The sequence below is a fragment of the Brachyistius frenatus genome, unplaced genomic scaffold (assembly GCF_029030835.1).
Source record: "Brachyistius frenatus isolate BFR_SWC_R1_liver_20210118 unplaced genomic scaffold, ASM2903083v1 Contig_17, whole genome shotgun sequence".
Taxonomy (NCBI): domain Eukaryota; kingdom Metazoa; phylum Chordata; class Actinopteri; family Embiotocidae; genus Brachyistius; species Brachyistius frenatus.
Genome location: NW_027210616.1, coordinates 1,852,173 through 1,875,714, shown reverse-complemented (window position 1 = coordinate 1,875,714; position 23,542 = coordinate 1,852,173). Strand labels below are relative to the sequence as shown.

The following is a 23,542-nucleotide window of genomic DNA, read 5'->3' as shown; positions in this document are numbered from 1 at the left end:
AGACCAGGATGTTACTATATGCACCGGAGGGTATTTACGGAGCTCAAAGGAAACACCACATGCACAGGTGCTGTGACTCAGTAGAGCCAGAGTCAGCTGTGTGTGTGTGTGTGTGTGTGTGTGTGTGTGTGTGTGTGTGTGTGTGTGTGTGTGTGTGTGTGTGTGTGTGTGTGTGTGTGTGTGTGTGTGTGTGAAAAATGCAGACATTTGAGGATGACTCCCATTAGCAATTTCATTCAGAGAGAGAGAGAGGAAGCGCTGGCCAATTCCATATTAGATGCTCACACTTGAGGACAGTACTTGCAGATATCACTCACCGTATCCTAACTTTACATTTACACTTTGCTCCAACTCGAGAATTGTGTGCCAAATTTAGGTCTTCTTCCCTCAGTTAATGCCGACATAATTTCGGCTCCCTTTTTACTAACACTGCCCCAGTAAGGCTGTCTACTTCCTCACAACTCTTACTTTCTTCTTCCTCAGCTCATATAGAGGAGAAATTTTAATGAGCAGGAGATAACGAAAAAGAATCCTACTTTATAAAAATGCATAAAGGAATAAGGATTATGTGATTTTTTTTAAATTATTTATCCATCTATCTATTTGTATCTGGGAAGTGTGTGGGTGTGGTTGGAAAAGCAGTCATAGATATCTGTAGGCTCTTTCTTGTCTAGTCCCCGGGATATATAACTAACCAGATGCTTCACGTAGAGCCATTTGGCTGTTGATGTTGTTCGACTGGAGGAATAATAACACAAGACTCCCACATCATTTGGTGTTAATCAAGGCTTGAGTTAACAAATGGACCTGCCCTCTTGGCTGGTAGCTCACACTTTGTACTGACTTAGCTGAGAAGTACATATAGCAGTAAATATGGTGAGGAGGTATGGTGACCATTACAATCAGATCGTAACTGGTTGTTCCCCCAGCGGTGTCAGACGATAATGAACAATGAAAAGTGAATTTGCTGACTATTTGTTGCCAGCTGTAATTACTTAACAACCTGCAAAAAAAAAAAAAAAAAAAAAAAAAGAGTCCCGTGCTTTTAAAAAATGCCCTCTGACAGGTCCTCGAGACGTGGGATCTCATTATTGGAGACAATTAGAACTGATGTACATGAAGAATATTACAAGTGGGGGAAAGCTCTCTCCAAGGCAGCTCTTTTTTCATTAACACCACCAATGATAGTATCTGTTTCAGCAAAATGGATGTGTGCCGCCTGAATGTGTAATGCAGCACCACACTGCTGGTAAACAGAGCAAGAGGCTATTTCACAGTGCTGTCCATTCTTTTGACCAGAACAAATAGATGATAACAAATGTCTGTTTGGAATTACAATTTGATGGTTTGCTTTTCCTTTTTTCAAATCTTTTATTGCTGCAGACTCACTTTTGGCCGGCAATTTTCTTCACTGAGGATTTAAGAAAATGGCTCCTCTGGAAGCTTTTTTCTCTCTATTGTTTTGGAAGTCAGTCAGCAGCAGTGGTCACACCAGAGACTAATGAGAGGCTGATTGTAATCATTAAATGAATTGACCAAACATCACGTGCAGAAATGTAATGACATGGCAAATGAAATCGTCCCTCTTTCACCATCTCGACGGTCTAATTACATAGTTAAAGGGCATGGTGGAATGACAGTGATGGGCAGGGTTTTACATAATCAGATTTTTTTTTTTTTCTCCCTCACTGACTGTTCAGGAGAACACTCACTTCATCTTTTCCCACCTTCATTTTCCTTAGTGCAAACTGTCTCGAGTACAAAGGCAGAAATAGAACAGGTTTGTCTAATATGAGCGGTGCAGCGGTGACATGGTTTTACTTTGAGCTCATCTGTCTTAATTGACAAAAGTGGACACTATCTGCTGGCTCTATTGAGAGAATTTTCTGAAAACAAATAGGCATGTTCACTAAAAACCCCGCTGCTTAGATGTCTTCTGGGAGTAACTCTGTTGTATGGTGCGCCTCTCCTGCCAGCTAAAACAGAAAACAAGTTGAGAGACTGCAATTGCCAAAGGACAACAGCACACACAAGCTGAGCTTTTTGTGTGTGTGTGTGTGTGTGTGTGTGTGTGTGTGTGTGTGTGTGTGTGTGTGTGTGTGTGTGTGTGTGTGTGTGTGTGTGTGTGTGTGTGTTCTGTTTTCTTCTGTTGATAAGCGCTGAGAACAAAAGGAGGCTGGAAGAGGAAGGGAGGAAGGGTTAAACTCTCAGGCTTTTACAGTGCAAATGTTTACCATTCCCAGTGCCATGTAAAGATGTTGTTTGCCCAGGATACAAGCTGTTACCTTTACACAAAGACCCTGCATCCGCGTCATCTTGTGGGACAAGATTTAGCTGCTAACTAACGCAGCGCCCGTCACAGTGGGCATCTGTCCCTTCTGAGGCAATTTAGGAGTTTGATATTTTCCTTTTGTCCGACAGTTATGCTTTTTCTTTTCCACCCTTCGGTGATGCAGTTTCAGCAACGCTATTCATTACGCCAGCCACTACCAAGGTAACTTTCAGTGAAGCACTCGTGAAGAGATTTCCGACTTAAATCTGAGTGAATAACTCTTTGTTGAATCCCTGCCAAGAATCTAAAGAGGCGTGTGTGCTCTTTTTGAAGACCTGACCTTAAATATCCTCACCCTGTGGATTAGATTAGGGAAGTATCTGAAGAACAAATTACATTAAATCTCTTAAAATCTATAAAGGAAGGGATATCTTTAACATGTAATGACTCCCTCATATCTGCCAATAGAATAAAAATGGATGATATCGCTGGAACTATAAACTGAGGAGAAGAGCTATATAAAATGAATTCTTCTTTATCTTTATAGGCATGTCTGTGAAGTTAGGGGGATTTGGTTGAAATGTGCGACATGCTAGCTTTGGCTCTGTGGAACCATTAGTGTCAAGGGAGAAGCAAGAGGAACAGACTCCGAGGGGGCTCGTGACAAAGGGAGCTTAATCTATTTTTTTCAACTTCCTTTGATTGTCATAGCTCACACTTTAATTCCTCCCAGACATGGATGAGCCTTGGTTTTCAAGGATTAAGATTCATGTATTGTTAAATTGCTCAAGTTATCTCCGCGGGAGGGAAAAGGAGAGCGTGATGTCATTTTACAGCGTCCGATTTGTGGGTATAGAGGTTTGTGGACTTGGTTTTGGAATTGTTTCCAGGTCAATGTGTGAGTGTTCTTCAAATAAAATCCTCTTCCTCTTGGCTTATTAGACTCAAAGGGATCCAAGACTGCTCAATTAGCCAGAGCAGGGAACAGGCCTCTTTTATTTCTGACATATTCCTTGGCCTCCACCTCTGGAGAATATCTCTCATCTATCTGTTAGCTCCCTGTGGGTGTGTGCCTGAAGCTGGAGCCCAGGAATGGAAGCCCCCTCTGCGGGCTGCAGATTTCTCCATATTCCTTTTCTCCATCAGTAGATCCGCAGGGTTTCACTGTTCCTAATTGATTTCATCTCAACCCCACCACTTTTTTCTTTCTCTCTCCCTCTCTCCCTCCGTACGTCTTCCTCGTCTGTTTCCATCTACCGACTGCAAACATCTCCAACCCACATCTCCCAACTTTGTGCCAGTCAAGCAGTTCCGTCTCCCTGTTGAATTAAAGAAAGCGTAAAGGCACCTCACATGTTCCTGCCGCAAACTTGCCCTAAATTCACCACGGGAACATTTCTAGTTTGCAGTTCTCTGATCTACTAACAAAAATGCTGACAGGTGTCAGAATGAGGAAGGCAACATGAACAGGGCTGTGCTGACAACACGAGAGGGGGAGAGAGAGTCTGCGTGTGAGGGAGACAGAGATTGAGAGATGAGCTGAGAGTCTAGTAAGCAGTCTTAGCGAGGGGAAATAAAAAGAGGAGATGAAGAAACAATCTCAGGTAGGACAGATTTTTTTTCTTTCCCTTCTCCCACTCCAAGGTAACTGTGGATGTGCCAGAGCATTTGACTGATTCTCAAACAACATTTGATTGAATTAAGCATCAAAACTCATGTTGTCATTCGGGCTGGCAACAACACGTGTTGCTTCATGATACTTTATGATTCGGTTAACAGATAAACTCTATACTGGGACCATCCATTTTGATTTTGATTTGCTTAATCTAATGTGGAACCAGTGGAGGTAAAATGGCTGACAGTGACAAAGAGCTCAGTGCAATACAAGCATTAAGGAAGATCGAGTGCAAACACACTGCATGCTCAAACACACCAGAGGATGCTCGCAAGCAGGTGTCGTGAAGTCTGTAATGAAGAACCGAGATGCTGATTTTGCCTCGGAGATGTACAGACTTGAGGAAAAGAAAGGAAATAAAATGTCATTTCAAGCTGTGTCCATCTGGGCTCATCGTTTTTAATGGCTGCTGAATGGAAATGTGCCACTGTGAGATCTTTGTAAAATCAAAATTACACCTAATGCAGTAAAACAGAGCTGACCAGTATTGTATTACTTAAAGGAAAGATGTATTTATTTTTCCTCTTTATTTATACATATCTAACTATGTGAAGAAGAGGTGCTTCTCCACAAACGATGCTGCTTTTATTTCCGCTGTGAATTTAATTTCTTTTATTATCCTCCTGGTAGTATTTGTTTGCAGTACTACACCAACAAATTCTTTTAAAAAAACATGTACATTCCTTTAGTTATTTAGTCAATTCCAAGTGGGAATAAAGAAAGAGATGTGAACGAGAGCTTAAATAAATGTGAGATATTCTGATTCTCTGACAACTTTTTACAAGCATCGCCTCCGGCTGCTCTTCCTCAACTGCGTGCGCTGCCGCAGACGCAAACAAAAAAATGCATACAAAAGTTCTTAATTTCCAGCCCAGACTGAAAACATATAGTCATGTTATAATACTATAATGGCATCCCCTGAACCTTCTCTGTGCCAAAGCTCTCCTGAATATGCCCAGTGTATTTAATCAGCTCAAGAGGGGACTGCTTATCTCTTTGCACTTGTCATGGATAGCGTATTGAACATATCAGAGAGAGAAATGGGAATAGTTCATTATTTTCTAGGGCTCACAATGAGCCTGATGTATCTCATTGCAGGCCCTCCACTGACAGCTCATTTTCTAGACAATCCTGGCATTCAGTTCACAACGCGGCAGGGCAAGGGAGAGAAAGACGGGGGAGAGGGAGGAAACACAGAGGCAGGGAGAAAATAGGGCTCCGGATCTCCATTGCTTATTCATGACGCTGTGGCATTCTAGGTGTGTTAATAATCTCCGCAGAAACCAAGTGAATCACAGTTGTTTGTTGAACACCTAGCCAAGCTGGGCCCCAATCGACAGCAGATGGGAAAACAGGGGGATCAGGATGATCCCAGACAGAGGGAAGGAGATTAAGAACAGGTAATGTGCAGAAGTTGATGGGGGCCGAGTGTGTATTAAAGGGAGAAGAGAGAGGAGAGAGTACCTGAATTTTAAACCTGTCTGAGAGTGTGTACACGGTATATTGAGTGTGTGTGTGTGTGTGTGTGTGTGTGTGTGTGTGTGTGTGTGTGTGTGTGTGTGTGTGTGTGTGTGTGTGTGTGTGTGTGTGTGTGTGTGTGTGTGTGTGTGTGTGGCTGCAGGTGTGTATCTTTAAAGGTTAATCAGAGAAGGAGTGGGGAAGAGAGAGGGAGGAATATACAGAGATGGCACAGGAGAGAAATGCTACAGGTTAAGGTGGGTGGGGGGATAGAGTGAAATTCAAGAAGCAGAGCTATAACTTTGTCTATGGTCTGCTCGCCTTTTGTGGCTCTGATTGATTTCAGTTCTTGTTTCAAGAACAGAGGTGGCGGCCATTTTTCTAACAGCACCATTGTGTTTTTAATTCTTTGAGGTCACGGACAGAAGCCCTTCTCCCCTGTAATACAAAGCAGTAATAAAGTTGTGGGTAAAACAGAAGGAGGACTGCAGCGCTGAAATCACAAACACCTAATGGACCTGTTAGGGCGAATTTACTCCAAAAAAAGAATCTGTTACTAATTACTTATTAATCTTAATATGACTATAATGGAATTATTTTACCTCTTCCATTTTACTAAATGAGGGACATAATCACTTTTCTCATGATTTCTTTTTTTTTTTTTTTTTTCCTTTTCTGTCCCCACATCACCTCCCAGTGATTCTCACCACCTGGCCCACCTCAGTCTGTTCAGCAGGAGTCAAGATATTCTCACCATCACTGTATCTTTATTGTGAGGATGTTTTTGTGCCACAGGTTTGATGTGGTCTTTCAGTCGCAGACAGGCGATCTTAATCTAAACTCTGATTTACATTCTATTTTGATAATCTTATTGTCCTGTAAAGTCAACTTAATCAGAGGTTAAAAAAAGCATCCTCTCTGCAGTGGTGGCCGTCATTTACAAACCCACAACCCCCCACTCAGGCAGGGTGGTGCAGCTGGTGCAGACACTGTTGCGCGCACACCTGGTGGCAGCAAAAAGTGCAGCGAGCCAAATCAAATCATTTCTCCTTGAAACGTACCGTATACTGTTTCTCATTCACTCTGCTGTTGCATGTTTGTTGAATTTTTACAATGTGGAGGAACAGTTAGAGACTGTCCTCCCAAGGATAATGACAACATCGGTCGTTTCCGCAAATACACCCTTTATGTTGAAGTGACAAAGCCCTCTAATCGCCAGAGTAATTTGGCAGGAACAAAGGAGGAAGTGATGCTGTTCCAGAGCAGCAAGGTCTAAAGAGGGAGGACACGGAGGCAGGAGGCAGAACCGTCAGACGGTTCACAGGGAAACAAGTGTTTCTTTACTCTTACACTTTGAGGTTGTCATTGTAAACATGATGACAAAGTTCCCCTGATTTGTGTCTAACCAAATCTTAAACCACAGTGTTGTCACGCCATAAACTAAGTTATTTTTGGACTGTTTTGGAAAGGGATAGATAAATGATGTAATCCTGGTGAAATGGACATCAAATCCGATGTGTGTGTTGTTTTGTTACATTGTATTGAATTACATTACTGTCTAACTGGAAATGGTAATTCGATAACACGGCGTCTTTTAACACTTCTTGCCCAGCGCCGGCCTGGATATCCTAATTCTGAGTTTTAGTGGAAATGAGGAAGCGTGACCGCGGTACTAAGTCTAATGGCTGCCGGTCGGCTCAGAGAAACATTTTTATGGCACTGCAGGGATAATGCATCCCCAACTGATTAGCCGTTGTTGTCTCTTGTGTTAGGAATGCAATTTGTGTGCATAACAGTAAAGTTGTCCACCAGAACCAGTGGGCCCCCAGGACAGAAGGCAGCAGACAGAATAAGTACAGAGCACATCCTGATCCTCTGTTGACAACTTGAGTTCCTGTCACAAGCCCATAACACTCCTTTAGAAAAGCATGACTTACCACAGCCTTGTTGCTGAAATGCTATGACTCTAGACTGATACCATTTGGAGTAAACAACCTGATGAGGACATAGTATACACATAGACTAACTCCAAGGAGCCTCAGTGTGTGTCTGGAAGTGGGCAGGAGAGTCACAGAGTGACTGCCAAAGCAAGGCTTGTATTACAGGGATCCCAGGATATCAGACACCAGGCGGCCTGTGCTCCCTCCAGGCAGGGCAGAGTCTGGCAGCTGGCCCATAGCCCAGATAGCTATAATCAGCTCCATTACCTGTAGCACTGGCTCCCATTTAGGAGCCCTCATAGTGGAACTGTGGGGGACTGGAAGGATGCTGCAAAATTTAGGATAAGTACAAATAGCATGCAGTTGCACATGCTACAGCTACACCTGCTGCAGACGCATACGTTGCACACACAGGAGCGCATTCATAACTGCACGGCGCACCAACGTGTAGTGAATGAGGAGAGATTTTGTGGGCATTATGTGTCTTGGCAGGAGGCATTTGTTTTATCTTCTCCCTCTGTGAAAGGAAAGATTAGGAATATACCATGCTCTGTTTAAAGGGGAAATCAGCTGTCTTCTGACAAGTACATTGTAGCCTGCAGTTTTCTGTCCAGAATACAAAGAGACATTTATCACTGCAGCTGGGGTAAGGGAGGAAGGTGGGGGGGAGCGGGGGTATCGTGCTGCAGCAGCGTGCTTTTTTTTTTTTTTTTTTTTTAACCCCTATTACTTCCTTTCTGTGGGAAAACCGCCATACCTCCATCCTCTCTAATCCATCTAAGATTTCCTTACGTTTTATTTTTTCTTTCATTCCGCTGTCTGCCTGAACACCTTTGTCATTTTCATCTTGGTTTTTTATCTCAGCTCTCATCACCTTGGTTCTCCTGACAACATTATAACTCAGATGGAATATGTTGCAGGAATATGTAAAGTTATGTCGTCTTCCTCAGTTGTGGCAACAAAAGGTTACTACCTCAGGCAGAGTGCGATAATATTTCCATATTTTGCTCCCCTCATGTATATTCAGTGAGAATGATTTATCCTGAAACATTTTATAGTCACTGAAATGAAGAATTTCTCTCTGCATATAGAGCATCGCATGTGCAGACTGTGCTCATTGGATTTGTACTCAGCAGAAGTTAAACAGAGGTTAAAGAGAAGTCATCCAAACCAGCTCTATCATTACTATCTTTCATTCACCAATTAGTGTCAATGCTCCCCTCGTTGTCCCCTAGATGACCTTGCTCAGATGAGCTCAGTATGTTGTAATTCAACATTTCGAGTCAGTCTCGGTAGTGGGAGGCACCTTGTGGCTGCTCGTGACCCAGATTATAAACTATTGATGAGAGAGTGAGGGCACTGTTAAAGAGAGGAGGGACCTGCTGAAGTGTGTGTGGACTCACAGAGCTTCCCTCCTCCTTTTCTTGGCCACTACACCGTGCTTGCATTTTGTCTTTCAACACGTCTTCATACTCAAGAACCTGTGAAATTTAACACTCTGCGCTCCTTTTACTCCTTATCCAACCATTTAAAATGAACCCTCATAATTTAGATTAAAGAAACACAGGCTGCTACCAGGGCTGACACAATGGGGAAATTTTAGTCAACAATTAATTACCACCAAAATAATTGTGATATACAATTATAAAAAAAAAATAAAAAAAAATGCTCTGCTCATTTTATGCCACTATTAAAGTGTAAGCCTAATTATTGTTTAATAATACACCTTATGAAGAAGAAAAACAGGAATATATTAATATTAAACATAGATAAGTTAAAATTCCTGTTTTCCTTTTAGGGTTTGGACACAAAAACTGCACAGGGCAGATATAGATAATACCTTTATAATACAAAATCTATTACTGAAATATACAATTCAGAAGTTGGTGCGATGAGATGACTTTATGAAAAGAGCACCAGTCAAACTATATACAATTGAAAATGACACGATGAAAATTTGACATTTCTGTTAGTTTCGTCCAGCTATTTATATACACATATGAATGGAAACAATTCTAATGATTATGCACAATGATTACTGTGAGCTCAAAAACTTGCGATCAGGCGTTTATGTAATAATTGAGACAGACCAAGCTGCTGCTGAGCTTAACGATGAAAATGTGCATCACCTGAACACCACATCAAGTTTACAATCTGAATTGCTGCGCAGCACACACACTGCGTTCTGCCAGTTTGTTTCATTTGTGAGAAAGGTCAGGAGCTGAACAGGATCCAGAGTGGTGTTTCTACATCGTGGCGTAGCTGGCGGTGCTGGATAATCAAATTAAAGTAAATTCATCAGCATTAAATCACAAAGCAACTATTTTTGCATTGTGCTGCTAATATGTTGTTTCCTTTAGGCTATCACATATCTTTCTGGGCATTAACTTAATTATCATATCACATTAGCATATTATGTAAAACCGGGTTATTGTGAAATATGTAAAAAGTGCAGAAACTGCGATATTTATCTGCTTATCTGCAGAAATACCATTAAAAAATGTGTACACAAAATGCTTTTGATAAATTCCAGGAGCCTTTGATATTTCTTCTTCTTTGTAAAATCGAATGATGGACAGAATTCACTTAATGGATGCATCTTGCCAGCCAAATGTGACTTCTCAAACCCCTGTCTCTCCCCACCTCCTTAAAGGGGAGGATAAAAGGTAATGAGAGAGGTCGGCTGTTAAGTTTAATGGCAGACAGGGAAATCTCAAAATGGCTCTTTTTAATGATGTGCCTCTTCTCATGCAGTCCTTGTTAAAGACGAGGCCAGAATGCATGGAGAGGACAGAGGAGGGACTGTTGCCACACATAACGCCCCCCCCCCTTCCCACCACCACCACCACCTCCCTCCCTACCTCCATCATCTGTAAGATCTTGCAGCGCGGGTCTCAAACCCCATTGTGTGTTCCCCAGGTCGTGGTAGAAATCCTTCTGTATTCAGCTCACATTAGCATCAGAAAATAAATAAAGCAAGCAATCAGGCCGTGACCTCTTATATCCACAGTGCTTACAGCCCCCTCCCCCCCCCTTCCTCCTCCTTATTCCTCCTCCGCTGCTGCATTCTCCGTAGGTTTAACTAGCTTGGATTTGCAACTGAATGTCAAGCTTGGTGTTTGGCTTTACCACGGGGCAGCTTGTTCCTCTGCCGTCTCCAGAGAAAAGGAAGTCAAGGATCGAGAGGAGTGAGGGAATTGGATCTTTGACACCTGTCACTTCCACTCCGCTGCACCTTGCTCCCTTGCCACACATAAGGACTTTTCATGTCACAGCTCAGCATGTTATCACGAGTGGGCACAGGGCCCCGAGAAATCCAATTACTACCACTGTGTCAAAACCATGCCATCATCCTTATGTATGCTATAGCCATGTTCCTCAAATCAGAGAAGATGTGCCTATTAGTTCCTTCTCTTTTCTTCAGACTAGTCTCCCACCTCCATTTCAATCTGTGCTGCTCTGATACGAGCTGCAGCTCTCCTCGAGGACTGCCTCGTTTCTGACAATCCCCCTCTCTAGTGCAGCGCTGGCTGGTGGGTGGCTAATGCTACGGACATTGGTTCTGACTGTCTTAGATTAAGTGGTATCATGGTGCAGACCTCACTGTGGTGGATAATGGAGAACCTGGGAGAGAATCAACATGCGTCCCAGATGCCAAACAGATTGTCCTTTGTGACAGTGAAATAGGAAGTGTGTTAGAAAGGCCTCCTCCTTGCTTTTCCTCGACCCAGTAGGTGTAAATCTAATGCATCTCCACGCAACGGGGGCCTCGCTGGGCTTTTCTTATTTCTTTTATCTGCCCTAAGTGACGTTGTCTATCTGGTTCAGTGGGAAATGGAGGGGATTATTTTTCAAGCCCTGATCTGTTTCCCAAGGTGGCCCACCTCCTCTTACTGTGTACTGTGTGTTTCTGCTCACCGAGTTAAACCTGCCCATCACACCACACAGCCATAGTCACCATGTCACACTGTCCTATTTCCAGAGGTTGTTAAAACTGCTGAGAAAAGGGGACAAGTGGATTTATAAAGAAAAAAAAAATTAAAGGAAGAAGAAAAAAAAATTGAGAACATGAGAGACTAGGAGCCATGCTGGTACTTTGGTTACAAGATAAAATGGAATATAAAACACATAGACCTGGCTAACACAAAGTGAACATGACTGAATGAGAAGCCACATTGTATTAATTATGTAAGGCTGTTCTTTGGAGGCACAGAGGGAGAGGAAATTCTAAGATATTGGTTTGCTGCCCGGTGAGCCATCCATAGTTGTTTGGAATCATTGAAGACAGTATTGTGTTTATTTCACATGGCTCTGAGAAGTAACACTAAAGAGAGGAAAACTATTATAAATGTTTCTTCATTGCAAATGTTTGAGAATATACAGTGATGTTTTCTTTTCCTGGGCTGATTATAAATTGTTGCAAACACTTAAATCAATTTTTGCCATGTTTGTTTGGGAAGAAAATGTTGATTTTTAAGTAGAAATCTCGATGTTGGTGAAACATCTTTAATTGCTCTTTTATAAAGGAAAAGCCGCGTACCATACGGAGCACAGTTTTCCATTTTCCAGTATTATATTTCCCTGACTTGTGCAGTTTGTATTTCCTCTCCCGCCCATTGAAGTTTGTTGAAACACTTATACTTCTAATAGGGTTATATTACCGTTAACGGGACACCTTTATTCATTGATTAATATCGAATTGTCACTCTTGGTTTACTCAAGAATGAGATGAAGTGACCTCAATCTTTTCCTCAGTGTTTTGACATCAGTGATCACGTCCTTCTCCTCTGCGATCTCCGCTCACCGTCTAACTTTCATCTACCCCCCCCTAACCCCATTCATGGATGTAATTTAAAAGGCTGCTTCTGCCCCTTTGTTTCTCCCAGACTCAAGGGTTTCGGAGCAAATTAGCTCGCTAGCTCGGTCAAGCTTAAACACAGAAATGCTGCATTTGTTCCAGTGTATTTAAAGATGTCCTCTGCCGATGCATTGTGGAGGAAGCGAGCCAAGCAGACAGAGGCAGGCAGGCAGGCAGGCAGGCGGGCGAGCGGTCTGGCTGGCTGGCTGGCTGGCTGGCGAGGTGGAGTGGGCAGGTCTGCAATTGGGACGCCAACAGCCTGCTGTGCTGAGTTTTGGGAGCGCATTGTATTGTTGCTGTGGGCCTGGAGCGCCTGAGCGCAGGTTAATTTGAAGCTCATCATTAGAAGGGCAATTTGGATGCGCACAATTGACAAGGGTGATATTTGCTGTGCCATTATAGCGAAGGACATCGCAGCACAACCCAATACCTGTAATATGTTAGGCGTAATGTAATGTAATCGGTTTGAAAAAGTCTTTGTAACGTTTATTATCTGAGTTCTGCTGCTTCAAACCATAAAAGCAGCAAAGTGAATGTGGTTGTAACTGTAAATTATGCATCTGTTTATTAACTGTCACTTGTGGAAAGTGAAGTTAAGGTCGGGAATAGTCACATAGCAGTAACTGTGGTACCCGTAATTTACTTACACTTAATGTTGGTCTTGTGGAAAGTGGTTACAACCAATTGTGCAGCACTACAGCAGATATTTTCACAGAAAATGCTCCTCCAATCAAACAAAATTACAATTCTGTCCCATTTTTCTTCAGATACTTTTGAGATGTTCCTTCCTGCCTAATGTTCCCCCCACAAAACAATTATTTTAAATGGAAATAAATCGAATAATGTGAAGAAGTTTCAGAGCTCAAGTTTCATTTTCCTTTTGACTTTAATTGCGTTCTTTTTCATCCTGTATCTTTCACATTCTGAAATAATTGTCCCTGTAAAACACTTTTAACCCCAAAGATGAATTCTCTCGGATGAAATTCATCAATGAATTAAATCCCCTGATTAGTTTTTCTTGGAGGTGTTATATATGGCCACAAAATTATCTCATTTACGACCACAAAGTTATTAAACTGATTTCTTCTCCCAGTGACAGCGATATGGTTGGCATCATTATCTCGTCGCTGAGGAAAGACATATTACAAGTTCTTTTATAACTTGTAGTAATTAGCTGTCTGTAATTAAATCCTAACCAAAATAAACTTGATGATCTTCCTCCCGTCATCATAACAAATTTGCAAGGGGAATAGGAGTTTACATTTCAAATATTAAAGTTTATTTTTCTCTTATCTGCCCAACACATCTACAGTATCTGCCTCCCCCCAAAATCTTTAAATTGAGGATTTAAATATGACAATCTCATCATCTTTTTTAGACAACAATATTAGCAATTAGCTGTAAGGACAGCAAAACCTGAACAGAAAGTGTTTGGCCAGCGGTCACTTTTCTGTCGTAACGATAAGTATTTTATTGTCCGGTGAGGGATGCACGCTGGAAGAGTGTCATTTTCTCTACAAAGTCTCTGCATGTTGTTGGATTGGCACCGTGCTCGAACAGTTTGGCTCTTTTCATGCAGACATAATACCGGCCTTCCCACAGGCTTTCTAGGGTTTTGTGGACACATACTGTAAGTGTATTGTATTGGTTGCTGGAAACTTGTGAGAACCTCTCTACTACCTCATTAACACAGTTCAGCCTTGGGCCGCCAGGCCGAGCTCTTTATGCTTTCCTGCCTGGGTTAAATCCAGTGCAGAGTGCCTGTTGAGGGAGTTAAATGGTCACTGGCTCATGTAATGTATGAAAAGGAGGGCAGGAATTATAATATTGACTGCTCTGAAAACATATCGATCACACAAGACTTGACCACTTTAAATCCTGCCCCTCCAGGTTTTGCACATGTCATGACAGGAGACTAGGGTAACGCTTAAAAAAATAGATGGCGAGAGACGGAGACCTTTAGGAGCCAGTCATAGTAGGAAGAGGGCAGTGTAAGGTGAGAGAATCCTCTCAGCAAAATGGTATTTGTTGGCCGGGCATTGAAACGAGCCCACCCACGTGTGTCATCATGACAACCAGCTTGCATCGTTTCCACTACATCAAACAGTCCATTGGCTAGTGGTCCTGCCCTTGAGTAAAATAGTGCTCTGCGATGACATAGTGATTTATAAAAACAGCATAGCGATCGCTTTTTTTTGGTGCTTTTTTTCCCGCCTGCTGCTGTTACACAGCTGTTAAACAGATGCTGTTTGTACCAATTTAGAAGCGAGTGCATTGTTTGTCAACACCAGTTTGGAAATTCATTCTTTATACCAGGACCTGTTACAGAATGCTCTGCTGGATGGGCCGGCTGCAACGCAGTGGAAGAAAACCTTTTTAAAACAATTATTGACAAGCACTTGAATAGAAAAGAAACTGCACCAGTGGCTGGGAATTATGTTAACTTGTCATCTCACATGAGTTCTATGGGAGGACGCAGGCAGGCCTGGTGGAAGTGACAAGCTGTCAGACACTCTCCGCAGCGCTGGATGGATTAGACAGTGAAATTTGTTCTTGATAAATTGACTGCTACTAATGTTCAGAAATAAAACCAGGGCCACATGAACCCTTGGCTTCACCCGCCATATGACAGTACTAACAAGGCTGCCCAGTGTGTCTAATTTTCTCAACGAGTAATATTTGATTGGGAGAGTTAAAGGAATTCTGGTCAGATAAGCAGAAGTGAGAGGAAGAGATTTTTGGGTGAAGGATTCATTTAATTACATCAATGTACGTGAGACAGCAGCACTGATTAGATGAAAGAGGAGGACGGAGGGAGGAGAGGAGAGGCATAAAGGATGGCCTTGTGCGGGGAGCTGTGAGGGATGGATCTGGGGGTTTCGGGGCGATAGCTTGATGTGACTGAACCAGATGCTGTAGGGAGAAGGAGAGGGCTCGGTGCTGTGCAGAGAATGATGGCTTGCGTGGCGCAGTAAGGGTGCCCCTCTACTGTTTGTAAAAACAAGACCATCACACTCCATCTTGCCGCTCCCGCAGGAGCCAAGCCTCCGGGCTGATTTATGGCCCACAGACTGAATTGGCTGGCTGGGATGACAGCAGTGCTTGGACTTTCCCTGGTGAGTAGTGCAGGAGGCTGCTTGGCCGAGCTTCAGCCTCAGCTGGCCGTAGAACTGTCCTTTGCTGCAGTTAGGACAGACTAGATGTTAAGCTCCATTCCCAGTGTTAGGATCAGACGGGGCCAAACCTGTTGGGTCTCGAGCACGCTTTGGAATCGGAGCAGCAACCACAGACAGTCACCCTCTTTTCGGCTATGTCTTCAGATTTCTTTTCCCCTCCCCTGTGATACTTTCATCAGCTTCTGCATCACAGGCTCCATCAAGACTCTGTAGTAACAATTTAGATTTAATCAATCTTTGCCATGTGACTGCCAGGATGGAAAATTAATATGGAGAGCAATTAGAAAACAGCCGTCTAACCGTCATAGATACTCTCGAATACCACGACGAGGGGAAAAGTGGACGACATTTTAGCAGCAAGTGAAAACCTGTTCGCTGCTCACACATGGCAGCAAGGACTGGCTGTCCTCAGAAAAGGTCCTCAGGGCTGTGGTCACATTTATTTAACTTTATGTAGATGTAGTTCTTCTGGATTTTACACAGCAGGGAAAATAGGCACAGAGCATAATTTTTCAGTCAACAGAGCTGAATAATTGTCTTTTCAGACTATAGACAGGCTGTTTGATGGCTTTGTCACAGAATTTTAATGGTGTTTAATATCAAAGACAGCGAGGGAAACAAGGGAAATCAAAGGCAAAGTCTGCAAGCCACAAGTAAAGTAGATGTAGGTTTAAATTGCTCCAAATTATTGTCCTTGATGCCAGCCACATCACAGGGAGATGTACATTATTATACTGTCTGGCTGTCTGGTCAGGGGTATCTATTTTCAAATGACAAACAGAATCAGGACATTTATTGTTACCGCTACAACAACAAAAATGTCAGCTTACAGGGGAAATACAAAGAAAGTAGTTTAAGCCAAAAGTGGCAGACATTCTTTGTAAAATGATTTATCATGCCACACTGCTGTTCCAAATTTTTTTTTAGGCTCCATCGTGCTGTTAAGCCAAACTGACTGAATTGTGTCACACTGCGAGTCCCCCATCGTCTTGTGGTTCCAGTTAAACCGAGAAATACAGAATGATGAAGATCTTGTCACCTGAGTCTGGGTTCACATCCACTCAGCCCCGTCTCCGGCCCTCCTATCTGGCCTTCTGTTTCTCGTGGCTGCTTACACTCATTTTACAGGATAACATCAGGGTTTTCAACCTTGAGGCTGTGTGCGCTGCTTTTTTGGATGGATAAGCGCCCGTGTTTTTCCAAGCTGGGCTCCGTGTGTGTGTGTGTGTGTTAGTCAAACAGGACGCAAAATAGCTGGCGAAAGCTCAGGGAGTGTTACCGGGAGTTGCCGCTCTCAGTGAACCAATCCCTTCCCTTTTGTGTCAGAGGATTTCAGTCTTTTGCTGATTCCTCTTTATTTTTTCTACATTCACAACAAACAAATAGCACCCGCAGCTGTATAACATGAAGGAATCATTACATGAAGCGCACAAGGGCAAATTGAGCAATGAGCTTGTCAGGTTGTGGGATTCCCACGCTGTAGCTAAAGATCTGTCTGCTGTAAACCTGAAGTTCAGATGCCTTCATCTGATTGAGGGAGAAAGACGGGATCGCGTAGGCTGCTGGCAGGCTGCGGATGCGAGATGAAATGGCAGTGAGCATGCTGCTTTTCTCCCTGTGTTGATGCGAAGTGATGCTATTGCAGGTAACTACAAATAGAAAAACATGCACAGCACTATCAGGAGAATGTGGCTTTTGCGTTTGAAGTGGTAATATGTATTATTTCACATTGCCATACACTTTTGTACATACATATTAGATTTTCTTGTATTTTTAAAAGCACAACATTAAAAACATGAGCTGCCTCCCCCTCCCTTAATAATTATTACGTATTAATTTGTACATCGGAAACGTTCCCAATGACATCCTGTTTTGTGCTGTACTTTAAGTCTGATCCTGGAACTGATTGGCAAGCTTATTCTCCTGATGAATTTCAATACACATTCACAGCAGTCGGTGCCGTCACTGTCTTCTATTCTGTACTTGTACTTGACTTCCAAAGTACTGCTGTAAAAGGCTTTAATTCAACTCTTACCATTGCAGTTTCGGGGTTTATTTGAAATAGGAGGAGATGATGTTTTGTCAGAGGTCGATGGCCTGTCACTTTTTTTTATTTCATTTGAATTTTGTCTCCTCCATTTTTTGTGGGTCTTTTAGAGCAACATCTGCGTTTTATGAAGCTCTGAGCAGAGCAGGATGTGTGAGTGTTAATAGCACTTGGCTTTGATAACAATGTCATTTACAACCCAGTTGCTCCCCCATAGACCCCTAAAGCAAAGGAGAGAAAATGGCATTCACTGCATATGCGTGCACTGCTAAGTGGAGAGCATACAACTTGTGTATATTTCTTTGTGCCTGGAGGCTTTTCATGCCTTAGAAAGTGCTTTAGGCTATAGAAATAAGCCAAAGTGTTTAGAGGAAATTGCATTCATTACCAAGATGCTTGTAAATTTTTAATGAGTGGAGAAAAATAACTACTTTGTCACATATGTCAAACTAGATTTTGGGAGAATTTTTAGATTAATAGATATATAACTTTAAGTTGCCGTCATGACTGAAAGATTGACTGCCAAACAAATCTGTATTGTTAGCAATCTATCAAAGAACAAGGATAAAAAAAAAAAAGGACCAAAATCAGCGAATGACATTTTTCTCTCCTTTGCATTCATACTGTTGCTGATAAAGCAGCTACATAGTATTAAAAAAAAAGGACACAAAAGGAATGGCTTGCTGCTGCACGGGACAATCTAATATATATTTTTTATTTTTATATATTTATTTCCTATTCATCACCCTCCATTATGTTCTTGGTACCTGGTAAAGCCTTTCTGTTGTGATTGCATTATTATATTCTGATTAGTTTAAACAAAACCTGCAGCTTTACGCCTTTGGTCTCCTTGATTGCTGCCATTGCAGTTCTGCGGACCAATCAGCATTAATTTAATATGTATATATATATATATATATACAGTATATAAGCTTTTGCAAATTTTTGCATGTTGGCATTCTCAAATGACTAACTATATAGCGACTTCATAAAACTCCCTGTTTATGCTGCGTCCTGCATAATATGGAGTTCATATTTTGATATTTTGCACTGAGAGAAATCCTAAGCTATGAAGATATGTGTTTACCTGAATTGTTACTGTTGACTGCATCTGAGATGCTTGTTGCAAAGCAAGAGGATTTCTAAATCTGCATTTGTTTGAGTTAATGCCACGTCTGTGTGGGTCAGTGTGTGCACATTTAGACACACCCGAACAAAGGAGTTTTCTTCTGCGGCGCCTCTGTCTCCTTCTGAACCAGTTGTCTTTCAGACATGAGGACCTTGGTCATTCATGATGTGTATTCCTGGTGCTGGTGTTCATGTTTTCTGCCCACAGGCAAGACAATTGCTCCAGAATTCCGCTCCTCATATTTGGGTTAAAGCAGCCAATGATACCCTTTACTCTTTCGTTCAGTCATTTAGTTACTATGTTATCTGTCAGCCTCATCAGATTATACTTTATGAGAGACAGCTCTGGCATATCTGCCCCTGAAAAGCCTGTCTCCGATCTTTAAATATCGATCCCCGGGGCCTTAGCAGAGGTGCCTCTCGTGAGTGCAGAAAAGAAGGGAGAAAAACAGATCATTAGTGATTTTAATTAGGTGATCTGTCAAGCTGCGATTGCCAGATGTAAGCGTATGCATTTGGGTCGATCGCAATCCCTCTCACAATCCCTTCTTGTCACCTTGGGCCTCTGGAAGGGGCTCTTGCGAGAAGTGACACAGTAGTCGTGGAGCACAGAAATGTGTCATGGTGTATCTGTGTGGCAGCTTCTTTCTTAAGATTGAAGCTGGTAGAAAACACCACAGTGCAGCTGCATAGAGGGATTCTGGGAAATGAATTGTTCTTTTTTTCTCTTGTGTGCTACTAATGTGCTTTAAATCTGTTGTCATGAACAGCATTTCTTATCAAATCTACACAAGACAAATCAAATAATCTACAGATTTAAAAGAGTACTGACTGTTAAAGTGTAATTGTGAGTTAAAAACAAACAAAAATTACAGCATTTGAATTCTAGACTTTGGCTATTTTGTTGTTGTTATAATGATGCAAAAATGTTCTTGAAAGTTCTTCCCCCAGCACAACAAAGTACAGAGGAGCGCAGTTATACAGACTCAGACAAATCTTTTTTTCACTCCAGCGTTAAACATCATTACATATTTATAACTCGGCGCCAGATGACAGAGACAGAGAGGGAGTGAGATATGAACCAGGCAGCAACACCGCAACTCGTCTGGTGTCTTTCTCTGCGAGATATCTGATTGCACTCCTTAAACCTGCCTTTCATCTGATGTTGCTACAGAAAACCCAATTATACAAGAGCTGCAAATGGACTTTTGATTTAACAATACGTAATTTAATTGGCATATTAGACTTGCCCCAAACATCCAGCTCTGGTTATGAGTGAGGGTTGTTAACGGGACTGCGGTCCTGAGCACATGTAGATGGAACCGAAGTGAAAGAAAATCATTCAGAAACGTTCAACTTGGGCTGTTTGAATTACAACTAAATGCATGATTGTTTTTCATTTATTTCTCCTGTTATTTCATGACAGGTTTGACACACTTAAATCAAATGAGGATGACATGGGAGAGTTATTATGATGAGATGTGTGTGCCAAGTCGAAAATCAAATCTAACAATCGGGTTTTCTTTTTTCTCTCTCCAACAGATCCCAGCGAGGGCTTTCACTGCCAGGACGAGTGTCGCATCCTCGGCCACTCTGACCGCTGCTGGATGCCTCGTGTCTCGATCCCGCCACGTACCAAGTCGCCCGAGCACGGCCGTAATGTCATTGCTCTGTCTATCGAGGCCACCACAGTGGACGTGCCGCACTACGAGGACGGCACAACCAAGAGGACTTTTGCCACCTTTGGCAAGGATGGGCCTGACGACGTGGAGCGGGGAGACATAAAGGGAAAGCGGACTCAGGAGTCTCAGGTGTGCAGCCCCAAGGCCAATGGAGGGGCTGTTCGCGAAGCTGGCAACGGGCGTGAGGCGGCCAGCCCCATCACTTCCCCCGTGCACCTGAAGAGCCCGGTATCCAAGCCGTCGTCTGCCTACAACACACTGAAATGCCGCGACGCAGAGCGAATCGCCAACCACAGCCTGCTGCGGCAGCCGGAGGGGAAGGACAGTGAGCCGGCCGTTCGGGAGATCAACACGCTTCTCCACGATGGCCGAGACAAGGAGTCCCCCAGCAGCAAGCGCCTGAAAGACATTGTGCTTTAGCGAGCTTCTCTATGACACACGCCACCATGCATACACACATACAGTGTAAACTCGCATATATACTCCGCAATAGCTGTGTGTACACAGAAGAAAGTCAGGCTGTGGACATAGAGAGACACCCATTTGCAGTATACAAAACTCAAGAACCAGCTGGGGCTGACGGGAATGAACTGTAGAATGCTGCAGCTAGTTGTGTGCTCGAGCGAGGTAGTGGATGTGGCTTTGTTGTAGTCGCAGTACTTTTTTCCTTGTTTGCTTTATGTTCAGTTTTCTCTCTATCAGTCTGCAATGAGTGGACAGGCAGGTTACTGTTGACTGCGTGGACACGGCCAGTGGAGCTCTCCAGCCCTTGAGCCAAAGCAGGACACTACATGTTTGGACACCTGAGGTGCCAGTTCATACGTACAGTTATGCCTTTTGAACTACTTTTGTATCACAAACTGACATTTGCCTTCTTTGGTTTTGCAGTCTGTTTTAGCTGCCAAATCGCTCTTTGTTCCTTTGTATAGTGAGCTCCGTCACTGTAATAAACAGCAGCAGATATACGCAGGACGCATCCAAAAATAACGTCAATTTACTCCTCCGACAGTTTTCAGTGCATTCAGGAGAAGGAAGGAGAGGCCTGTCGGTCTCATTTGCCCCTCTCCCAGACTAATAAGAGAAACTTTCTCCGCGTATCCCCGAGGACATCCTAGTGTCATCAGACTGTGAGGTCCTTACAGTATTTATATTTTATCACTGATGGAGCTAAATGAACTCTCGCTATCTGCCAAGCCGCTCTGAACACTGGAAGTGGGACAGACAGATCCTCGTGTTCAAATTAAGTTGTATGAAAAAAAAAAAAAGACTTACTGCTTTTGAAATCTCCTGTGCCCAACCTTGATTGTAGCCAGTGGAGCACAAATTAGAACTTTGTGCTTTGGTCTTGTACTTTTTTTGACTTTTGACTATGGGGCTAGGATAGAAGGGATCGTCACTCATGTCTTGCTATGTGAAACTCTGTATAGGGTTTACTATTATCATTTTTAATAACCTGTTGTTATGTGACAATCCCTTTAATGTTTTGTTTCAAGAGAAAAAAATGAATAAACATTGGTGTTCAACTGAAGCTACAGTAGCGTTTGTTACACAAACACAAAAATAAAAAAACATATATGCCAAAATATATTTTATAAATAATTTAAAAATGTATAATGAGAATATTTAATGCTGTGTAGTTATTTTATGAGTAAGTTATACTTGAAATTAACTTGCTTTTGTTCATTTGTCTTTTGCTTTTATATTGAACCTGATTAGTTTTTTATTTTCAAAATGAACTTGGATTATTTTTTTGTTTACTGTGTGATCCCTGGCAACTGTTGACTTGCAGTCTACCTTGTTGTAAAGAGTTTCTTATTGGTCAGTTCTTGTGCCATCCAGTTTCTGTGTGGGCTACTAGAAAATGTGAAAAGACAAAAAAAAACAAAAAAAATATACAACAACAAAAAAAAAAGAAGCAATTTCAGCACCAACATTAATGTGTCAGTTCTATGAGCTTAGAGTGAGATAGCAAAAGAAACCAAAAAAGATGCAAACAAAACCTTAAAGATTGCAGGATGTTGCTTAATCTTAGTATCTAAGGAGGAGAAAGAACAGCTTCCAGTGTTCTTCAGGCTGTAACAGGGTTCCACCTATTTTATCTGTGCAATAGGTTGGCTTTCCTATTGGGCCCAATCAAGTTTAAACAAGATTTTTTTCAGCTTCATCTGAGGGCATTCTGATGTGCAGACTAGCTTTACTCAGCACTGCTGTCACACTGTGCCATCTGTGACTCAGCTGATCTCACAGATAAGGTTGAGACCAGGCGGTACGAACAGGGCTCTCCCCTCCTCCGAGCACCACACAACAGACTGGGTGGAATCGTGTTTGAACCAACTAAGGTCTTGGAAGAACCGTGTTGCACATCAGCAAAGTGGTTTTATGTTGCTTTGCAGTAAACTATGTACAATGTGGAAAAATATGAATGAACATGGACAAATTGCATACAACAAACTAGATCTTGTAGCTGAATGTTTTGCTGGTCTCACCCATGGCTTCTGGCAACATGAAAATCGGAATAATCACTGAATGTATACAGCAGCTTATAATTAAACTATTAAATGTTCTCTGCTTTGTTTCCTTGTTTTTACTCAACACGAGGGAAGTTTGAAGTTGAAAAGCATCATGAACATCATGTACACATACAGAGTAACGTACAGATTACTGTAATCACTGATGAGAAGCAATGGCTATTGAATCAGGTTACCACTCCGCTGAAAAATGAAGCCATTGCGCAGTGCCTTAACGTGCAATACCACCAACGGCCACTAGGGGGCTGACTCCAAAAAGCTCCAGGCTTCCTATTCAGAAAGCATTAACTTCTCTCATGAAGTACAAAGTCAATAAATGTTTTGCACAAGTCATTATGGTGTCATTAGTTAAATGTACTCTTTCTGATCAGTGTTCTGGTGGTCCTTCTGAAAGTAATTTCATAATTTATAAGATATTAGGCCTCAAAGAGAGGTATGTTTGGAGATGTGACCAGTTACATTGACATCCCTGCGGTGCAGTCAGGTTGCTGATGAAGGTGGGTGGGCATAATGTCATCTGGTTCTCAGTCAGGTCCTCGCTCCCTCCCAGCTCGTCCAAATATGGTCACTTCCAGCTTTAAAAACCAAAGATGGTGATGGGCACAATGCCAAAGCCAAGGCTTCAAAACAGCAGCTCACAAACTAATTGGTAACATCACAGTCAGTTGCCACTTTGTCACAACAGAGAAAATAAAATAAAACTTAAATTTATCCCTTACAATTATTGAGTGAGTATACACAAACCAGACCAAAAACTGAGGATGTTTGAACTGATTTC

General features: G+C 42.4%; 1 protein-coding gene across 7 annotated transcripts in view; it reads left to right on the top strand.

Moving 5' to 3' along the window:
• pcdh19 (protocadherin 19) overlaps positions 1-22,799 on the top strand; it is a 54,983-nt gene extending 32,184 nt beyond the window's left edge. For all 7 annotated transcript variants that reach the window (XM_069694227.1, XM_069694224.1, XM_069694223.1 and 4 more), the window contains exon 5: positions 20,097-22,799. In XM_069694227.1, coding sequence (XP_069550328.1) covers positions 20,097-20,656 — 560 coding nt within the window. In that variant the 3' untranslated portion in view covers positions 20,657-22,799. The remainder of the gene's footprint in view (positions 1-20,096) is intronic.
• Positions 22,800-23,542: the final 743 nt, after the last annotated feature.